The 18447-nt window shown below is 41.1% G+C and overlaps 1 protein-coding gene across 4 annotated transcripts in view; it reads left to right on the top strand.

Annotated features, from left to right (window-relative positions):
• The first annotated feature begins 1479 nt into the window (after positions 1 to 1479).
• LOC124002518 (death-inducer obliterator 1-like) overlaps positions 1480 to 18447 on the top strand; it is a 29675-nt gene continuing 12707 nt past the window's right edge. Inside the window, exons 1-8 of one of the 4 annotated variants that reach the window (XM_046309966.1) lie at positions 1480 to 1616; positions 9820 to 9940; positions 11197 to 11315; positions 11592 to 12286; positions 12320 to 12573; positions 13640 to 13973; positions 14297 to 14521; positions 18122 to 18332. In XM_046309966.1, coding sequence (XP_046165922.1) covers positions 11234 to 11315; positions 11592 to 12286; positions 12320 to 12573; positions 13640 to 13973; positions 14297 to 14521; positions 18122 to 18332 — 1801 coding nt within the window. In that variant the 5' untranslated portion in view covers positions 1480 to 1616; positions 9820 to 9940; positions 11197 to 11233. Of the gene's footprint in view, positions 1617 to 9819; positions 9941 to 11196; positions 11316 to 11591; positions 12574 to 13639; positions 13974 to 14296; positions 14522 to 18121; positions 18333 to 18447 lie in introns of all 4 variants that reach the window. The other 3 variants (XM_046309965.1, XM_046309964.1, XM_046309967.1) reach the window with 3 other exon arrangements.

Below are 18447 nucleotides of genomic sequence, written 5' to 3'. Positions count from 1 at the left end.
ATCTAATATCTAACACACACAAATCTAAGGAATCGAATAAGAATATATAAATACATGGATGGGCAATGACAGAGCAGCATAGGCAAGATGCAATAGATGGTATAAAATACAGTATATGTGTATGAGATGAGTAAGATATGTAAACAAACTGGCATTATTAAAGTGACTAATGATTCATTTATTAAAGTGGCCAATGATTTCAAGTCTATGTAGGTAGCAGCCTCTGTGTTAGTGATGGCTGTTTAGCAGTCTGATGGCCTTGAGAAAGAAGCTGTTTTTCAGTCTCTCGGTCCCAGCTTTGATGTACCTGTACTGACCTCGCCTTCTGGATGGTAGTGGGGTGAATAGGCAGTGGCTCTGGTGGTTGTTGTTCTTGACAATCTTTTGGCTTACCTGTGACATTGCGTGCTGTAGGTGTCCTGGAGGGCAGGTACTACGCCCCCGGTGATGCGTTGTGCAGACCGCACCACCCTCTGGAGAGCCCTGTGGTTGTGGGCGGTGCAGTTGCCGTACCAGGCGGTGATACAGTCCGACTGGATGCTCTCAATTGTGCATCTGTAAAGATTTGAGGGTTTTGGGTGACAAGCAACATTTCTTCAGCCTCCTTAATGATAAACTTGGAGGGTTCTATGGTGTTGAATGCTCAGCTACAGTCAATGAACAGCATTCATACATAGGTATTCCTCTTGTCCAGATAGGTTAGGGCAGTGTGTTGGCGATTGCATTAAAGTGGGTCTAGGGTGACAGGTAAGATGGGGGTGATATGATCCTTGACTAATCTCTCAAAGTACTTTATGATGACAGGTGAGTGCTACGGGCGATAGTCATTAAGTTCAGTTACCTTGGGTACAGGAACAATGGTGGCCATCTTGAAGCATGTAGGAACAGCAGACTGGGATAGGGAGAGATTGAATATGTCTGTAAACACACCAGCCAGCTGGTCTGCGCATGCCCTGAGGACGCACTAGGGATGCGTCTCGGCCGGCAGCCTTGAGAGGGTTAACGTGTTTAAATTTTTCACTCACGTTGGCCACGGAGGAGAGCCCACAGTCCTTGGTAGCAGGCCAAATGTCACTGTATTGTCCTCAAAGCGGGCAAAGTATGTGTTTTAGTTTGCAGCTCACTTCCCGTCAGATAGGTAGCAGCATGGCTTCATTGTTGTACTGTGTGACCTCGGATTTTGATTTGGAGCACAAGTGCGCCTAGAAAAATCTGACGGGAAGTGAGCTGCAATGGCATCAAATCCTAGATGCCATACCCTGGCGTTGTGCCCTTGAGTTTAACAGCTCCCCGGTTTAAAATCGGAAGCAATATTTCGGTTGGAGTTTGTGTGCAATTGACCAACACAGTGATCGCATAATCTATATTATTCTATTGTAGATTGAATGACAATGTCCTGGTTTCCACGGGGGTTTGTTTTGGCATCAGAATCTGGTTTTCCACCCCTGGCCTGAATTAGCGCTGTAGTAACAACTGAGCAAAATAGCTCTCCTCTAGCTGACAATCAGTCAGCGCCATTCTGCATTGCCAGCCAGTGCGAGCCAACCAACACGAAATGAAAATGGAGGACTAAACGGAGACTGTGCAAGAACGTAAAATATCGTCAATGTTTACAAGTGGGTCGAATTGCAACGTATTATATACCCAAACTATACTTGTGTGGCATTCTTTGTCAATTACTAGATACGTTTGAATGCTGTTTATATTTGAAAGTATCTTGCTAGTTGTAAGCAGCAAGCTAGCTAGTCGAAGCGTGGTGGTGGCCTAGCTAACGTTCCGCGATTTGTAACGTAATTTGCGGGTAATACATCACGCTAATTGTATATTCGTAAACTAACATTATTTGTCTTTAAACGAGTCCCTATCTATGTGTGCATTAACGCATGTTGTCTGGTGGAATGAATTCATGTTGAGGTCACTGCATGGGGATCGCTACATAGTTTACTACATTAAAGTGGTGGATGTGTGATCCTTCTCGAGCTTCTCTACTTCAGTTTTTTCTAGTACATTTGCAAAACATCAAGTACTTGGCTATTTGTGGCTTATATTTAGCCACCCAACATAAATATTGTTATCTAGCTAACGACCGTGTCGGATTTCTCAGTGGACGCAGACGCCTTGCATTTGCGATCTACTGCTACGTTAACGGTACCACAATAAGCGGTTCGTGGAAATGATTGTTTCTTCCGTGTCATTCAGATACGTCTTTGCCAGCCACCAGAGTATGACTGTCGGGATTATAATTTGCATGATCCAAAAGACAAAATCGAGCATGTGATGCGTTTCTACAACGGTTGTCAATATCTAGTTTAGATGGTTCGCAGTGTTCTGTTAGGCCTGGACTGAGAGCTATCTAGCTAGCACTGAGAGCTATCTAGCTAGCACAGTGCAAAGTAACGTCAGGCATTAGTATGCGATCACTGTCACTTCCCCACGATTTAGTTTAGAATAACATTGTAACTCGCTAACAATGTTGCAGTGACCACCCCTTCCCCAACATGCCAATTGGGGTGGGTCTCTGGGAGTGGTTTTCTCACGTGTGTCGTGACCATGATCGGGGAACAATCCGTGGTGCACCCGTCTCATCCCAGCATCGTGGTTCTCTTGCTAGTATTTTTTTTTCTTCCGTTGAATTGCTGTAAATTCAAATACAGACATTTCAAATTCCTTTGCATTTTGTGGGTGAGGCTATTTACTTAATTACTATGTTTTAAAGGAGGGGAATACATGTCAATAGGCCTACCATTCTGCCTTTGAATGGGGACTCAACTCTTGCCAATTCACTTCACCTATTTTGTGGGCCGAGTCCCTTTTCATTCACATTGCTATGTTTAGCAAGGAACCAATATATCTTTCCAATATGCACTCTGGGTTTTTACAAAGTGCAGGACAAGCCATTCAATCAGAATGTTTTATGAAGACCGCTATATATACCTACATACATTTTGGAAGCTAATATATTGCATGAAATTAAAATATAATAATTGTAATCAGAATATACTGTTAACATGTACATTTTATTGATAACATAATAAATGGCAATAGAATAAATGCAATTGTACACCGAAAAGGGCAGTTTTCCCAGACATCTAGCAGTATTTCAATGTTCTCGATGGAGAAGTGTGGATTAAGGTAAAATTTGGAGTACAGTGACATATCCCATCCCTGCATTCAGGTACGTTTTTTTTGACCCCGAGTGTAACGGTAGGGTCTGTATCTTTTGGCAAGTGCTTCATCTATTGCTGAGTTGTAGAAATGTGGTTACTTTGTGTTGCATTTGCCCATTAATACCATCAATATGGTCTTTTGGCATACAATAACCATTTATATTCAGTGGTGTACCCTCCCCAACAGTAAATCAGGGATGAGAAATGCATTTGAGAATAATCAGACCAATGTAAATGGGATATTGAATCTTAACATGTGAAAGTAAATGTCAATGTTTCACTGCATGTGTGTTTGTCAGTCATTGAAACATACAATGGGGTGCACATTTTACAACTTTGTGTATTAGGCAACTTCTATTCAGCCAAAGCCATTCCCAGAGCTGTGCCAATGTCATTTTGATGTCAAGTTGTTGGTCTGAAGTGTTTATTTAGTGACAGTTTAATGTTTTTACAACCCAGTTGTATTATTATGATGCAGATGTTCTGTCAATTAATGTACCAATTCAGAGATAAATATGACTGACTTGAATCCCAGGCACACCCCAAAAACTGCAGAAATGGTCTTGTCTCTCTTTTCTTGCTGCATTTGTATATCCCCCATCACCAATGACCTTTCTCATTGAGATATTATCAAATTGTAGTTGTCACATGCTTCGTTAACAGCTGTAGACTAACAGTGAAATGCTTACTTACGGCCCTTCCCAACAATGCAGAATACAATAGTAGTAATAATAAATATTAACATGAGGAATAAATGCACAATGATTAACGATAACTTGGCTATAGACATGAGGACAATGAGGTAGATATGTACATACAGGTAAAAGTGACTAGGCAACAGGGTGTAAGTGTGTGGATATAGAATAAAAAATAGTTAGTCCGGGTGGCTATTTGGTTGAACTATTTAGTGGCTTGAGGTTAGAAGCTGTTCAGTAGCCTTTTGGTCCCAAAGGGTTCGGTACCGGTTGCCGTGCAGTAGCAGACAGAACAGTATGACTTGGGTGGCTGGAGTCTTTGACAATTTTGTGGGCCTTCCTCTGACAACACTTGGTATAGAGGTCCTGGATGGCAGTGAGTTCGACCACAGTGATGTACTGGGCCGTACGACTGCCCTCTTTTTAGCACCTTACGGTCAGATGACGAGCAGTTGCCATACCAAGCAGTGATGCAGCCAGTCAAGATGCTCTCAATAGTGCGGCTGTACAACTTTTTGAGGATCAGATGGGCCAATGCTGAAACTTTTAAACCTCCTGAGTGTGAAGAGCCATTGTCGTGCCCTAGGGCTTGGCGATATATCAAATGATTAATTCTAATTTATGTTACAGGCAGTTGGAACATCGCGCTATATCGCTAGAATCGAGACTAGGTTTTGTCATATTTTCAGTTTTTATGAGTGTTCCGTCTCCTTCACAACTTCCCACTCAGACACCAAGCCCCTCCCCCAGCCTACTCGCAAGACGAAATGTAATTTATTCTCTGACAACAAGCAATTTAAACTCGCAATTTGAAGTTTGGTCCTACAGAATCGGTCATATGGACACTGAAACGCTTAGATTATTTTTTTTTTACTGTAGCAGACGACAACTTAACCTTTCTAACGATACCCTTTTTATGTCTCGACTCCCAAAATGTAGAGTAGAGCAGACCCTACTAAAACGAGAGTATCAATGAACATGATTGTGGAAAATTAATGCTCAGTTTATGTCGCTCCCGGCTTTACCACATACCGCTAGCAGCATTGTAAACGTCAGCAGTCTAGTCTGTGTTTTCTAATTGTGCAATGAGCATTAAAATACGCGTTTATATAAGGGATTGGTAACTAATTTTCATTCTGAGAAATAAGCATCTTATCCAGGTAGGCCACTTGATTTCAATATCTAAATAAAGTGAACATTCTAGAGGGTATATTAATCACAGTTCAACTGTACCACTTTGTTAGCAAGCAAATAGATCCAAGAAGGCTAGACTTGAAATATAAAGCTATCTTGGCTACTCACTAGCATGCGGGCTTGTGCTTGATGGATTTGTCTGAGATCTGTGTTAATTTTCTATAATGCCTGCTACTAGAAGTTGTTCATTATTAGAGGATGTGCATGATTCTGGCAAAATGTATAACAAAAAGGTCATTTTCATAGACCGACTTGAAAGCCAGATCAGTGATTTATTGCAAAAAGCAGGTTAAACTATTTTGATTAAATGATTAGTGTGTCATGGTGGTAGGTTTATATTTAGCAGTGTATTGACCTTTTTAATTGTGCAACAAAGCTTATTTAGATAATGTATTTTTTGGGTGGAGATATACAGTGCATTCTGAAAGTATTCAGACCCCTTGACGTTTTCCACGTTTTATTACATTACAACCTTTTTCTAAAATAGATTAAATTATCCATTATCAAAATGGATTCAATTATCAACTACCCAAATAATGAAAAGAGCGAAAAATTATTTTAAGAAATGTTTTGAAAATAAATAAGAAACAGGTACCTTTATTTACATAAGTATTCAGATCCTTTGCTATGAGACTTGAAATTGAGTTCTGGAGCATCCTGTTTCCATTGATCATCTTTGAGATGTTTCTACAACTTGATTGGAGTCCACCTGTTGTAAAATTCAATTGATTGGACATGTTTTGATATTGCACACACCTGTCTATATAAGGTCCCACAGTTGACAGTGCATGTCTGAGCAAAAAGGAATAGTCCGTAGAGCTCCGAGACAGGATTGTGCCGAGGCACAAACCAAAAAGTTTCTGCTGTGTTGAAGGTCCCCAAGAACACAGTGGCCTCCATCATTCTCAAATGGAAGGAGTTTGGAACCACGGAAACTCTAAATAGAGCTGGCTGCCTGGCCAAACTGTGCAATCAGGGGGAAAGGGCCTTGGTCAGGGAGGGGACCAAGAACCTCATGGTCACTTGCTCCAGAGTTCCTCTGTGGAGATGGGAGAACCTTCCAGAAGGACAACCATCTCTGCAGCACTCCACCAATCAGGCCTTTATGTCAGAGTGGCCATTCAGAAGCCACCCCTGGATAAAAGGCACATGACAGCCCACTTGGAGTTTGCCAAAACAAAGGACTCAGACCATGAAAAACAAGATTCTCTGGTCTGATGAAACCAAAATTGAACTCTGGCTTGAATGCCAAGAGTCACGCCTGGAGAAAACCTGGCACCATCCCTACGGTGAAGCATGATCTTGGCACCATCCCTACGGTGAAACATGATGTTGGTAGCATCATGCTGTGGGGCTGTTTTTCAGCGGCAGGGACTTGCAGATTAGTTAGGATCAAGTGAAAGATGAACAGAGCAAAGTACTGAGAGATCCTTGATGAAAATACTCCAGAGCGCTCAGGACCTCAGACTGGGTCGAAGGTTCACCTTCCACCTGGACAACTACCCTAAACACACAGCCAAGACAACACAGGAGTGGCTTTGGGACAAGTCTATGAATGTCCTTGAGTGGCCAGCCGGAGCCTGGACTTGAACCCTATCGAATATCTCTGGAGTCACCTGAAAATAGCTGTGTAACGACACTCCCCATCCAGTTTGAGGGGATTTGCAGAGAAAAATGGGAGAAACTCCCCAAATACAGGTGTGCCGAGTAGAGGTCGACCGATTACGATTTTTCAACGCCGATACCAATTTATTGGAGGACCAAAAAAAGCCGATATCGATTAATCGGACGATTTTTATGTATTATTGTAATAATGACAATTACAACAATACTGAATTAACACTTTTATTTTAACTTAATATAATACATAAATAAAATCTATTTAGTCTCTAAATAATGAAACATCCTCAATTTGCTTTAAATATGGCAAAAACCCAGTGTTGGGGAGGAAAGTGCAATATATGCCATTTGAAAAAGCTAACGTTTAATTTCCTTGCTCAGAACATGAGAACATATGAAAGCTGGTGGTTCAATATTCCTAGTTCTTCAGTATTTCCAGTTAAGTTTTAGGTTGTAGTTATTATAGGAATTATGATGCATTGACTATTTCTCTCTATGCCATTAGTATTTCATATAACTTTGACTATTGGATGTTCTAATAGGCACTTTAGTATTGCCAGCCTCTTAGGAGTTGATAGGCTTGAAGTCATAAACAGCGCTGTGAATCAAGCATTGCTAAGTACTGCTGGCAAACGCTGTAATGTTTGAATGAATACTTACAACCCTGCTTCCACCTACCACTGCTCAGTCAGACTGCTCTATCAAATAATATACTTAATTATAATATAATAAACACAGAAATATGAGCCTTAGGTCATTAATATGGTAAAATCCGGAAATATAATTTCGAAAACAAAGCGTTTATTCTTTCAGTGAAATACAGAACCGTTCCATATTTTATCGAACGGGTGGCAACCCTAGGTCTAAATATTGCTGTTACATTGCACAACCTTCAATGTTATGTCATAATTATGGAAAATGTGTTTGCAACGAGCCAGGCGGCCCAAACTGTTGCATCTACCCTGACTCTGCGTGCAATGAATGCAAGAGAAGTGACACAATTTCCCTAGTTAATATTGCCTGCTAACATTAATTTATTTTAACTAAATATGCAGTTTAAAAAAAATACACTTCTGTGTATTGATTTTAAGAAAGACATTGATGTTTATGGTTAGGTACATTCGTGCAACGATTGTGCTTTTATTTGTGGATGTGCATTTGTTAAATCATCCCCCGTTTGGCGAAGTAGTCTGTGATTTGATGATAAATTAACAGGCACCGCATTGATTATATACAATGCAGGACAAGTTAGTTAACCTAGTAATATCATCAACCATGTGTAGTTAACTAGTGATTATGTGAAGATTGTTTTTTTTTTAATAAGATAAGTTTAATGCTAGCTAGGAACTTACCTTGGCTCCTTGCTGCACTCACGTAACAGGTGGTCAACATGCCATGCCGTTTCCTCGTGGAATGCAATGTAATCGGCATCCAAAATTGCAGATTACCAATTGTTCTGAAAATTTGATATCGCCCCTAATTAATCGGCCGACCTCTAGTGCCAAGCTTGTAGCATCATACCAAAGAAGACTCGAGGCTGTAATCGCTGCCAAAGGTGCTTCAACAAAGTACTGAGTAAAGGGTCTGAATACTTATCTAAATGTGATATTTCAGTTTTATATATATATTTGCAAAATAAATCGAAAAACCTGTTTTGTGCTATGTCATTATGGTAATTATGTGTAGATTGATGAGGAAAAGCAACAATGTAATCAATTTTAGAATAAGGCTGTAACGTATCAAAATGTGGAAGAAGTCAAGAGGTCTGAATACATTCCGAATGCACTGTATGTTGTAAATCATCCTCAGGTAAAAAATATATATAAAAAATAATCCAGATCAGATTTTTTTTAGGCCATATCGCCATCCCTATCATGTCCTCTTCACGACTATGTTGCTGTGTTTGGACCATGATAGGTCCTTAGTGATGTGGACATCGAGGAACTTGACGCTCTTGACCCGCTCCACCACAGCCCCGTCAATGTGAATGGAAGTGTGTTTGGCCCTCCGTTTCCTGTAGTCCACGATAAGCTCCTTTGCCTTGCCCACGTTGAGGGACAGACTGTTGTCCAGGCACCATACTGCCAGGTCTCTGACTTCCCTATAGGCTGTCTCATCGTTCATGCTATATTGATTATTAATTTGAGAGACTCACGTCATTGTTGTAGGATAGTGTCCATGTTTCGAATGTGTAAATATACAATTTCAACATGGTTGGTTCTATTTGTTCTACACCTGTTTCTCAGACATGTTTGAGGTGGAAATGATTTGGAGGTCCTCATGCTTATGGTATTGTCAGTGAAATGTTCAGGCCAGACTGATCTGAACCTTATTTTGCAAATTTAACAAGGTGCTTTGATTGTGGAGAATATATTCCCTTTTCTTAAAATGTCTTTGTTGATCAAATAGTTAAAATATTTTAACTTAAATTACTTGTACTATTATGAATATTTTATTGAGTAATCTGTGGTTTGGCACTTTTGCTAAGGGCTATTGTTTATCATGCTACAGAGAGGGATGCTTTAAAAATAAATGATCATCTAAATGCTACCTGTCCAGGTTTAGTTATCTATTTTCAGTTCCAACTGTTTGGGAGGGAGCATTGTTTATAACATGTCAGCCTATTTGTTGTGTTTTGATAATAATTATTTGATAATGATAACTACAAAGTGGGATTTAGGTTTGTTTAGTCATCAGTTGTGATTGGGACACATTTTGTTGTTAATCTGAATTAAATTAGGTGGGGCTGAATGATTATCTACTGGTTTGTCTTTATTACGAAAAATATTTGTCTGTACCCTACACACTGAACCTTTTTGGCAGTAGTCACTATTCTATTATGTTGCAACCTTTTATTTCAATAGGTCTAGATGAAGTGAATTATTGTTGCTAATGTGTGTTATCATGACACTAAAGGAAGTGGGCCTCATGTCGGAGAACAACTCTGTTTCAGCAGTGTCTTGAATTTGGAATCCGTGACGTTGTATGACCTGAAGTCCCTGAAAGTGTCCCACACATTGAAAAAAAGTTAGGAGTTGGATGGGTGCCAACCTGTTGTGCTGCATTATGCTTTTCAAGGCTGTATACTGTTGCAATTTCCATACCCTCAAATGCTTAACGGATGTTTTCTGACTTATCTACAGGTCCAAGATCCCAGTTCCAGACCTGTGATGAGTACTGATCAGAACCTGCTGTGAGTGGAAAAGGAGCATTTTTCCCATCAGAGAAGCACTTTATCAGTGCCCTACCACTACAGAGCAGCAGGTAGGCTCGTGTTTTATTCTGTCAAAGAACGGATGCCATGCACTCATTTGTTTGATTTGTGGTGGTTCCATTTCTTTTGCAAACCATAGGAATCGTGTATATTTACAATTTCAACAGACTAGGCTTGTCCCAGTAGTGGTGTACTATATAGTTTTTATGAACTGGGTGGTTCGAGCCCTGAATGCTGATTTGCTGACAGGCTGTGGTATATTTAAGCAATAATGCCTGAGGTGTGGTATATGGCCCATATACCACGGCTAAGGGCTGTTAGACGCAACGCAAAGCGGATTGCCTGGACACAGCCCTTAGCCGTGGTATATTTGCCATATATCACAAACCCCCAAGGTGCCTTATTTTTATTAGAAACTGGTTACCAATGTAATTAGAGCTGTAAAAATAAATGTTTTGGTATACAGTCTGATATACCACGGCTGTCAGCCAATCAGCATTCTGGGCTCGATCCACCCAGTTTGTAACAGAACATATACCATGGGTATGACAAAACATTTATTTTTACTGCTCTAATTACATTGATAACCAGTTTCTAATAGCAATAAAGCACGTCTGTGGTTTGTGATATAGGGCGAATATACCACGGCTAAGGGCTGTATCCAGGCAATCTGCATTACGTCGTGCGTAAGAACGGCCCTTGGCCACATACCACACCTCCTTGGCCACATACCACACCTCCTTGGCCACATACCACACCTCATCGGGCCTTATTGCTTAATTGTACGAATTTGACAATATGGGAGAATTTGCTCAGATTTTCTGTCTTTCCAATATCATTTTCAATATCAAATATTTTAAGAGGTAAACTGTTTTATCTGAAGATGTACAAATATTGTTCTGTAGGAGGGGTTTTAAAATACTCATAACTTTGTTTAATCAAAAATTATTCTACTGCTGTTTTGTCATTTTATCATGGTTGTGGTGTAACAAGATCTAGGCTAAAAAGGATAAATTCACTGTTCAGCTACGGGTAGAGTTATCATTATAACTACAGCAGCCAACCTGCTGTAGCCATTTTGTGGAAAGGAGGAAAATTGATGGTATGAAAAGACGACAGCAATGGCTGACAAAAAGAAATTCGGATAATTTTGGGAAAAGGGTTGTCTGTTGATATGAGAAAGTAGTTGAACATTGACAAAGTGCTGCTCCACCCACCCTCCCCAAAACAACCACACTCTTCAGTTAAATGGAGTTGCAGAGTAGCTATCTCAAGCTCGTCTCTTGTGCTCTTCTCTTAACTGTAGACGTTCTGTTTGAAAGTAGTGAGTGACTCCATCATCTATGGAGGAGAATGTGAGCCCTGAGCTCTATCTAGCTCTCGAGCCAGAGCAGAGCCAGGACCCTATGGATAGCAGCTCTCAAGGTACCTTGGACTAGCTTCCTTTCCCTTGTCAATGAGGGGGGCATCTTGTTTGTCTAACTTTAATAATGGGCACTGCACTGCTGGATTCTCTGTAATTACTCGTAAGGTGTTGATTAGTGTGTAGGGTCAGGAGTACTAGAATCACAATGGATTTCACTATTCCTATATACGCTTTCAAGACCTAATTAGCTTAGTAAATCAGTCTTTTGATTGGCAAAATCTGCTACTTCACGTAAACACATTATTTGTGGCCCTTAATGTGTCTACCATCCACAGCTATCCCAGAGGACGATAAGGCCCAGAAGGACAGAGTAGATAAAGAAGACCAAGAGCACGGTGACAATGCTACTGAGGAAAAGCTAGAGGAGACGGAGCAATCTGCTAAGACAACAAGTGAGTTCAAGAAGACCTGGGGATTCCGCCGGACCACCATAGCCAAGAGAGAAATGCCAGGAGACACGACTGCTGAGAGCCAGGATGGCCAAGTAGGGCCTGTGCGCCGCAGCGGGAGGCAGGCCAAACGCACTGACAAGTTGGAGGAGTTCCTGCTCACCACCAAGAGAGTGCGTACAGTGGGGAGGAGAAGTGCACCTGGTAGCGTAGAGGGTGGGGACCCTTCCTCCCAGACCCATACAGATGCGGAGACTGCCTCTGAGGCCAGCTTTGACGGCAACACAGAGGCCAAGTCTGTGGAGGGTAAACCAGATTCACCAGTGAGGAAGACGGGCAGGAAGAGGACAACTCGGAAGGCTAAAGGCCGTGGCAGCTGCAGAGGTGGCTCGGTCAGTGACGATGGAAGCTCTGACAATGAAGAGAAGGGTAGTGGAGATGCACCCAAAGAGCCCCAGCCCCAGGAGGAGAAGGAGGAGGACAAGAAGACAATCATCCCTGAAAAGAAAGAGGAGGAGGATATAGTGCAGCCGCAGCCAGAGCAGGACTCTGTGAAGAAAGAAGTGTCAGAAAAAGAAGAGGAGGAGGACGAGAAGGAGGAAAATGAAAAAGAGGAGAGCGAGGGAAAGCCCGTGGAGACCAGTGGGAGGCATGCTTCCAGGTCCAGCAGTCCTGCCAAGGTGGCAAGTAGGGGCACCAACCCAAACAAGAGAGACACCAAGTCCAGAGGGGCAAAAACCCACAAAGAGGAAGATAATGAGGATGATGATGAATACCCGTCATCCTCATCATCCAGTGACTCGGGCGACGCTGAAGGATATGACCCTAATGCATTGTACTGCATCTGTCGACAGAAACACAACAAAAGGTAAACATTTGGATGTTATTTTGCATTTCAATTGGAAATCTGATGCCTCTAGTACTTACAAATGCTTTGTCTGATCCTTCATGGATTACAGATTGTGATCAAAATAGCCTCCCATTTCCCACCTACAAGGGGATGAATAGTTAGTGATTAGTTAACCTGAGTGATGTCCTTGACTTGTAAACTATTACCACGATACTTTGCAGCCAATAGGATATCTATTGCGATTCTCACGATTCTATATGTATTGCGATTCGATACTGTTATTTTACTGTGATTCAATGTTTCATATTGCTCACCACATGGTCACTGGACCAGAGAGAAAGCCACGAGAAACACATTTTGATCAGTCAGGAAAATAAATGTGCTCAAAACAAATTGGCTCCCTTTTTAAAAGATTGAGAACAAGCTGTGAAGGTAAAATACTGGAGTTTTGGTGCAGGTACAGCCAACTAGTGCAAAATTATAGAAATACTGGAGATTTGGTGCAGGTACAGCCAACTAGTGCAAAATTATAGAAATACTGGAGATTTGGTGCAGGTACAGCCAACTAGTGCAAAATTATAGAAATACTGGAGTTTTGGTGCAGGTACAGCCAACTAGTGCAAAATTATAGAAATACTGGAGTTTTGGTGCAGGTACAGCCAACTAGTGCAAAATTATAGAAATACTGGAGTTTTGGTGCAGGTACAGCCAACTAGTGCAAAATTATAGAAATACTGGAGTTTTGGTGCAGGTACAGCCAACTAGTGCAAAATTATAGAAATACTGGAAATAAAATTATAGAAATACTGGAGTTTTGGTGCAGGTACAGCCAACTAGTGCAAAATTATAGAAATACTGGAGTTTTGGTGCAGGTACAGCCAACTAGTGCAAAATTATAGAAATACTGGAGTTTTGGTGCAGGTACAGCCAACTAGTGCAAAATTATAGCGACATTGTCAAAACAATGTGGTATGAATTGTCAAAAATAAGTTATAAAAATAAAATATCACAATATGTAACCCTCCCATTGCTGCTGTTTGTATAGTAGTCTCTATGCTCTGCTAAGTGCTCTGTGTGCACCCAGGTTCATGATCTGCTGCGACCGCTGTGAGGAGTGGTTCCATGGAGACTGTGTGGGCATCACTGAGGCTCGTGGACGTCTGATGGAGAGGAATGGGGAGGACTACGTCTGCCCCAACTGTACCACCAAGAAGAGCCAGACAGCCAAGCCCAATGGCAAACTCAAAGCAGCTGTCCCTGGAGCCCGCAAGGCCGAGCAGAGCCCCTCTGTGGCAGCTTCCTCACCTACAGCTGCTGCTGGTGCAGATGAGAAGGGTGGTGATGACTTGGGTATTAAAGGGAGAATAGAGAAAACAACAAACCCCAGTGGAAAAAAGAAGATCAAGATTTTTCAGGCAGTAGGTTTTCTATTACTTTTCTCATATCTCCAGTGGATGAACCCAACAAAAAACTGTTCAATTTTGTCATGCCAATAATAGCTTTCTGAAAGGCATCTGAGAGCTCCACATTAGGGATGGGTGTGAATACTTGATTGAAGTTTTCTATTTTATTACTAATAATTGAATAAAAGCACTCAATGTGTAAACAATGGCAACATATCAAACTCTGAGATTTGTTTGTAGTGAAAGTAGGTTTTCTTTTTCAGTTGTATCAGGACAGCCTGTATTTGGAACAACCGTGTTGCACTGTGCACCTGTGTGACCTGTTTGACTTTCAACAGGCGGCAGAGGAGTCTAATCTGCCCAAATGTATCGGGCCAGGCTGTGAGAAGAACGCCCTGAAGGACTCTGTCTACTGCGGCAGTGAGTGTATCCTGAGACACGCCGCCGCAGCCATGGCAGCCAAATCCATCTCCGAGCCTAAGCAGAAAGATGAACCTAAGCAGAAAGACCAAGACAAGGCCAAGGGACAGAAGAAAACACCTGGTACCAGGGCAACGCCCAAGGTAAACATGGGGTTCATAAGATACTGAAGATGTTTACATTTTTACCTACTGAAACTGGTTAGTAATATATTGTGTGGAGCCCAAATTAAGCATAGGCCTCATACATTCCAATGTTTTGAAATACGTTCTCTAAATCAGGCCAAAAAGGTACGCCAATTTTGAGTGTGAAATTGAGTGTGAATATCTCATTACCAGCTGGTTATACAACTGGTTAGATTTTATTTCAGAAATATCTGAGTAATTACAGTGACCTGAAATAATGTTTATTGGTTACTTGCTAGATTGTTATTTTTTTCTGAGTCATTGGTAGCAAACATTCATGGGAAGGTTGGTGATTGATTGCATCAGGGGTGGCAGGGTAGCCTAGTGGTTAGTGTTGGACTAGTAACCGGAAGGTTGCAAGTTCAAACCCCCCGAGCTGACAAGGTACAATCTGTCATTCTGCCCCTGAACAGGCAGTTAACTCACCGTTCCTAGGCCGTCATTGAAAATAAGAATTTGTTCTTAATTAACTGACTTGCCTAGTTTAAATAAAGGTTAAAAAATTCAGTAGGAACTACAGAACACAATTCTGGTCTGAGGAACATCTTGTAGAGGAGAGACAGGCGAAATATATTTGCCGTCATTTGATTGTTATTCAATAGCTATTTCATTTATTTAGCTGTGTCTAATAAAATACAGACAACTGTCATATGATTTACTAAATTGTTCTTTTTTCCCCAACATAATGAATTGGCAGCAGTTTACAGTTGTATATACAGTACCAGTCAAAAGTTTGGACACCTATTCATTCAAGGGTTTTTCTTTATTTTTTACTGTTTTCTACATTGTAGAATAATAATTAAGACATCAAAACTGTGAAATAACACATATGGTATCATGTAGTAACCAAACAAGTGTATTTTATATTTGAGATTCTTCAAATATAAACTGATGCCTTGACAGCTTTGCACACGCTTGGCATTTTCTCAACCAGCTTCATGAGGTAGTCACCTGATATGCTTTTCCAACAGTCTTGAAGGAGTTCCCACATATGCTGGGCACTTGTTGGCTGTTTTTCCTTCATTCTGCAGTCCAACTCATCCCAAACCATGTCAATTGGGTTGGGGTTGGGTGATTGTGGAGGCCAGGTCATCTGATGCAGCATTCCATCACTCTCCTTCTTGGTCAAATAGCCCTTACACAGACTGGAGGTGTGTTTTGGGTGATATAAACTGATGGCTGCGGCGGCGTGTCTCAGGATACACTGATTGTCCTGTTGAAAAAGGAATGATAGTCCCACTAAGCACAAACCAGATGGGGTGGCATAATATCGCTGCAGAATGCTGTGGTAGCCATGCTGGTTAAGTGTGCCTTGAATTCTAAATAAATCAGACAGTGTCACCAGCAAAGCCCCATCACACATGCGGAGATCATCGGTTCACCTACTCTGCGTCTCACAAAGACCCGACGGTTAGAACCAAAAATCTAAACTTTGGACTCATCAGTCTAATTAATGTCCATTGCTTGTGTTTTTTGGCCCAAGCACATCTCTTCTTCTTATTGGTGTCCTTTAGTAGTGATTTATTTGCAGAAATTTGACCACGAAGACCGTATTCATGCAGTCTCCTCTGAACAGTTGATGTTGACATTAGAGGTCGACCGATTAATCGGAATGGCCGATTAATTGGGGACGATTTCAAGTTTTCACAACAATCGCAAATCGTTTTTTTTGGACACTGATTTGGTCTTTTTCTTCTTTTTTTACACCTTTATTTAATCTTTATTTAACTAGGTAAGTCAGTTAAGAACACATTCTTATTTTCAATGACGGCCAAGGAACGGTGGGTTAACTGCATCGTTCAGGGGCAGAACGACAGATTTTTACCTTGTCAGCTCAGGGGATTCAATCTTGCAATCTTACAGTTAACTAGTCCAACGCTCTAACCATTGCACTCCACGAGGAGCCTGCCTGTTACGCGAATGCAGTAAGCCAAGGTAAGTTACTAGCTATCATTAAACTTATCTTATAAAAACAATCAATCAATCATAATCACTAGTTAACATGGTTGATGATATTACTAGTTTATCTAGCGTGTTCGCCGTTGCATATAATCGATGCGGTTCGTATCGTTGCTCCAATGTGTACCTAACCATAAACATCAATGCCTTTCTTAAAATCAATACACAGAAGTATATATTTTTTTATATGCATATTTAGCTAAAATAAATCCAGGTTAGCAGGCAATATTAACCAGGTGAAATTGTGTCACTTCTCTTGCGTTCATTGCACGCAGAGTCCGTGTATATGCAACAGTTTGGGCCGCCTAATTTTCCAGAATTGTATGTAATTATGACATAACATTGAAGGTTGTGCAATGTAACAGGAATATTTAGACTTATGGATGCCACCCGTTAGATAAAATACGGAACGGTTCCGTATTTCACTGAAAGAATAAACATCTTGTTTTCGAGATGATAGTTTCCGGATTCTACCATATTAATGACCTAAGGCTCGTATTTCTGTGTGTTATCATGTTATAACTAAGTCTATGATTTGATAGAGCAGTCTGACTGAGCGATGTTAAGCAGCAGCAGTCTCGTAAGCATACATTCAAACAGCACTTTTGTGCGTTTGCCAGCAGCTGTTTATGACTTCAAGCCTATCAACTCCCGAGATTAGGCTCGTGTAACCAATGTGAAATGGCTAGCTTGTTAGCGGGGTCCGCGCTAATAGCGTTTCAAACGTCACTCGCTCTGAGACTTGGAGTGGTTGTTCCCCTTGCTCTCCAAGGGCTGCGGCTTTTGTGGAATGATGGGTAACGCTGCTTCGAGGGTGGCTGTTGTCGTTGTGTTCCTGGTTCGAGCCCAGGTAGGAGCGAGGGGAGGGACGGAAGCTATACTGTTACACTGGCAATACTAAAGTGCCTATAAGAACATCAATAGTCAAAGGTTAATGAAATACAAATGGTATAGAGAGAAATAGTCTGAGCAAGGAACTCAAACGTTAGCTTTCTTGCATGGCACATATTGCACTTTTACTTTCTTCTCCAACACTTTGTTTTTGCATTATGTAAACCAAATTGAACATGTTTCATTATTTATTTGAGGCTAAATTGATTTTATTGATGTATTATATTAAGTTAAAATAAGTGTTCATTCAGTATTGTTTGTAATTGTCATTATAGCAAATACATTTGTAAAAATCGGCCGATTTAAGCGGTATCGTTTTTTTTTTGCCCTCCAATAATCGGTATCGGCGTTGAAAAATCATGATCGGTTGACATGATGGACTGTCATTTCTCTTTGCTTATTTGAGCTGTTCTTGCCATAATATGGACTTGGTTGTCTTCTGAATACCAACCCAACCTTTTCACACACAACTGATTGGCTGAAACGCATAAAGAAGGAAAGAAATTCCACAAATTCAATTTTTACAAGGCACACCTGTTAACTGAAATGCATTCCAGGTGACTACCTTATGAAGCCGGTTGAGAGAATGCCAAGAGTGTGCAAAGTTGCCATCAATTACATACATAACACCATAACTTTCAATATTTTGCTATGAAACCCTTCCTGTGCACGTTACTGATTTGAGTGAATGTCTGTCTGTCCATCCAGAAGAATTCCACCACTGGGAGGAAGACCACCAAGAAGTCCACAGAGGAGGAAGAGTCGGACGGTGAGGCCGATGAGGATGGTGATGAAGAGTCACACGAAGAGCATCCACCGCCACCCGCCATGTCGTCCTGGTCCAGCGACCATAATTACAATGCAGTAACGCCAGAAAAGACTACACCCATAGCACCACCAACAGTGTTAAACAAAACGTGTATGTATCTCTTTGAAGGTCTTAATAATCCACTCTTAACGGTTTGTCTTCTCACACTATAGGGGTTGTCAAGTGAGCCAGTTGAATGTATGATATGCATTGATCTATTACTGGT

Source organism: Oncorhynchus gorbuscha, linkage group LG18, assembly GCF_021184085.1.
Source record: "Oncorhynchus gorbuscha isolate QuinsamMale2020 ecotype Even-year linkage group LG18, OgorEven_v1.0, whole genome shotgun sequence".
NCBI lineage: Eukaryota > Metazoa > Chordata > Actinopteri > Salmoniformes > Salmonidae > Oncorhynchus > Oncorhynchus gorbuscha.
Note: the sequence above shows the minus strand (reverse complement) of the source record. Positions and strands in the feature narration are given on the sequence as shown.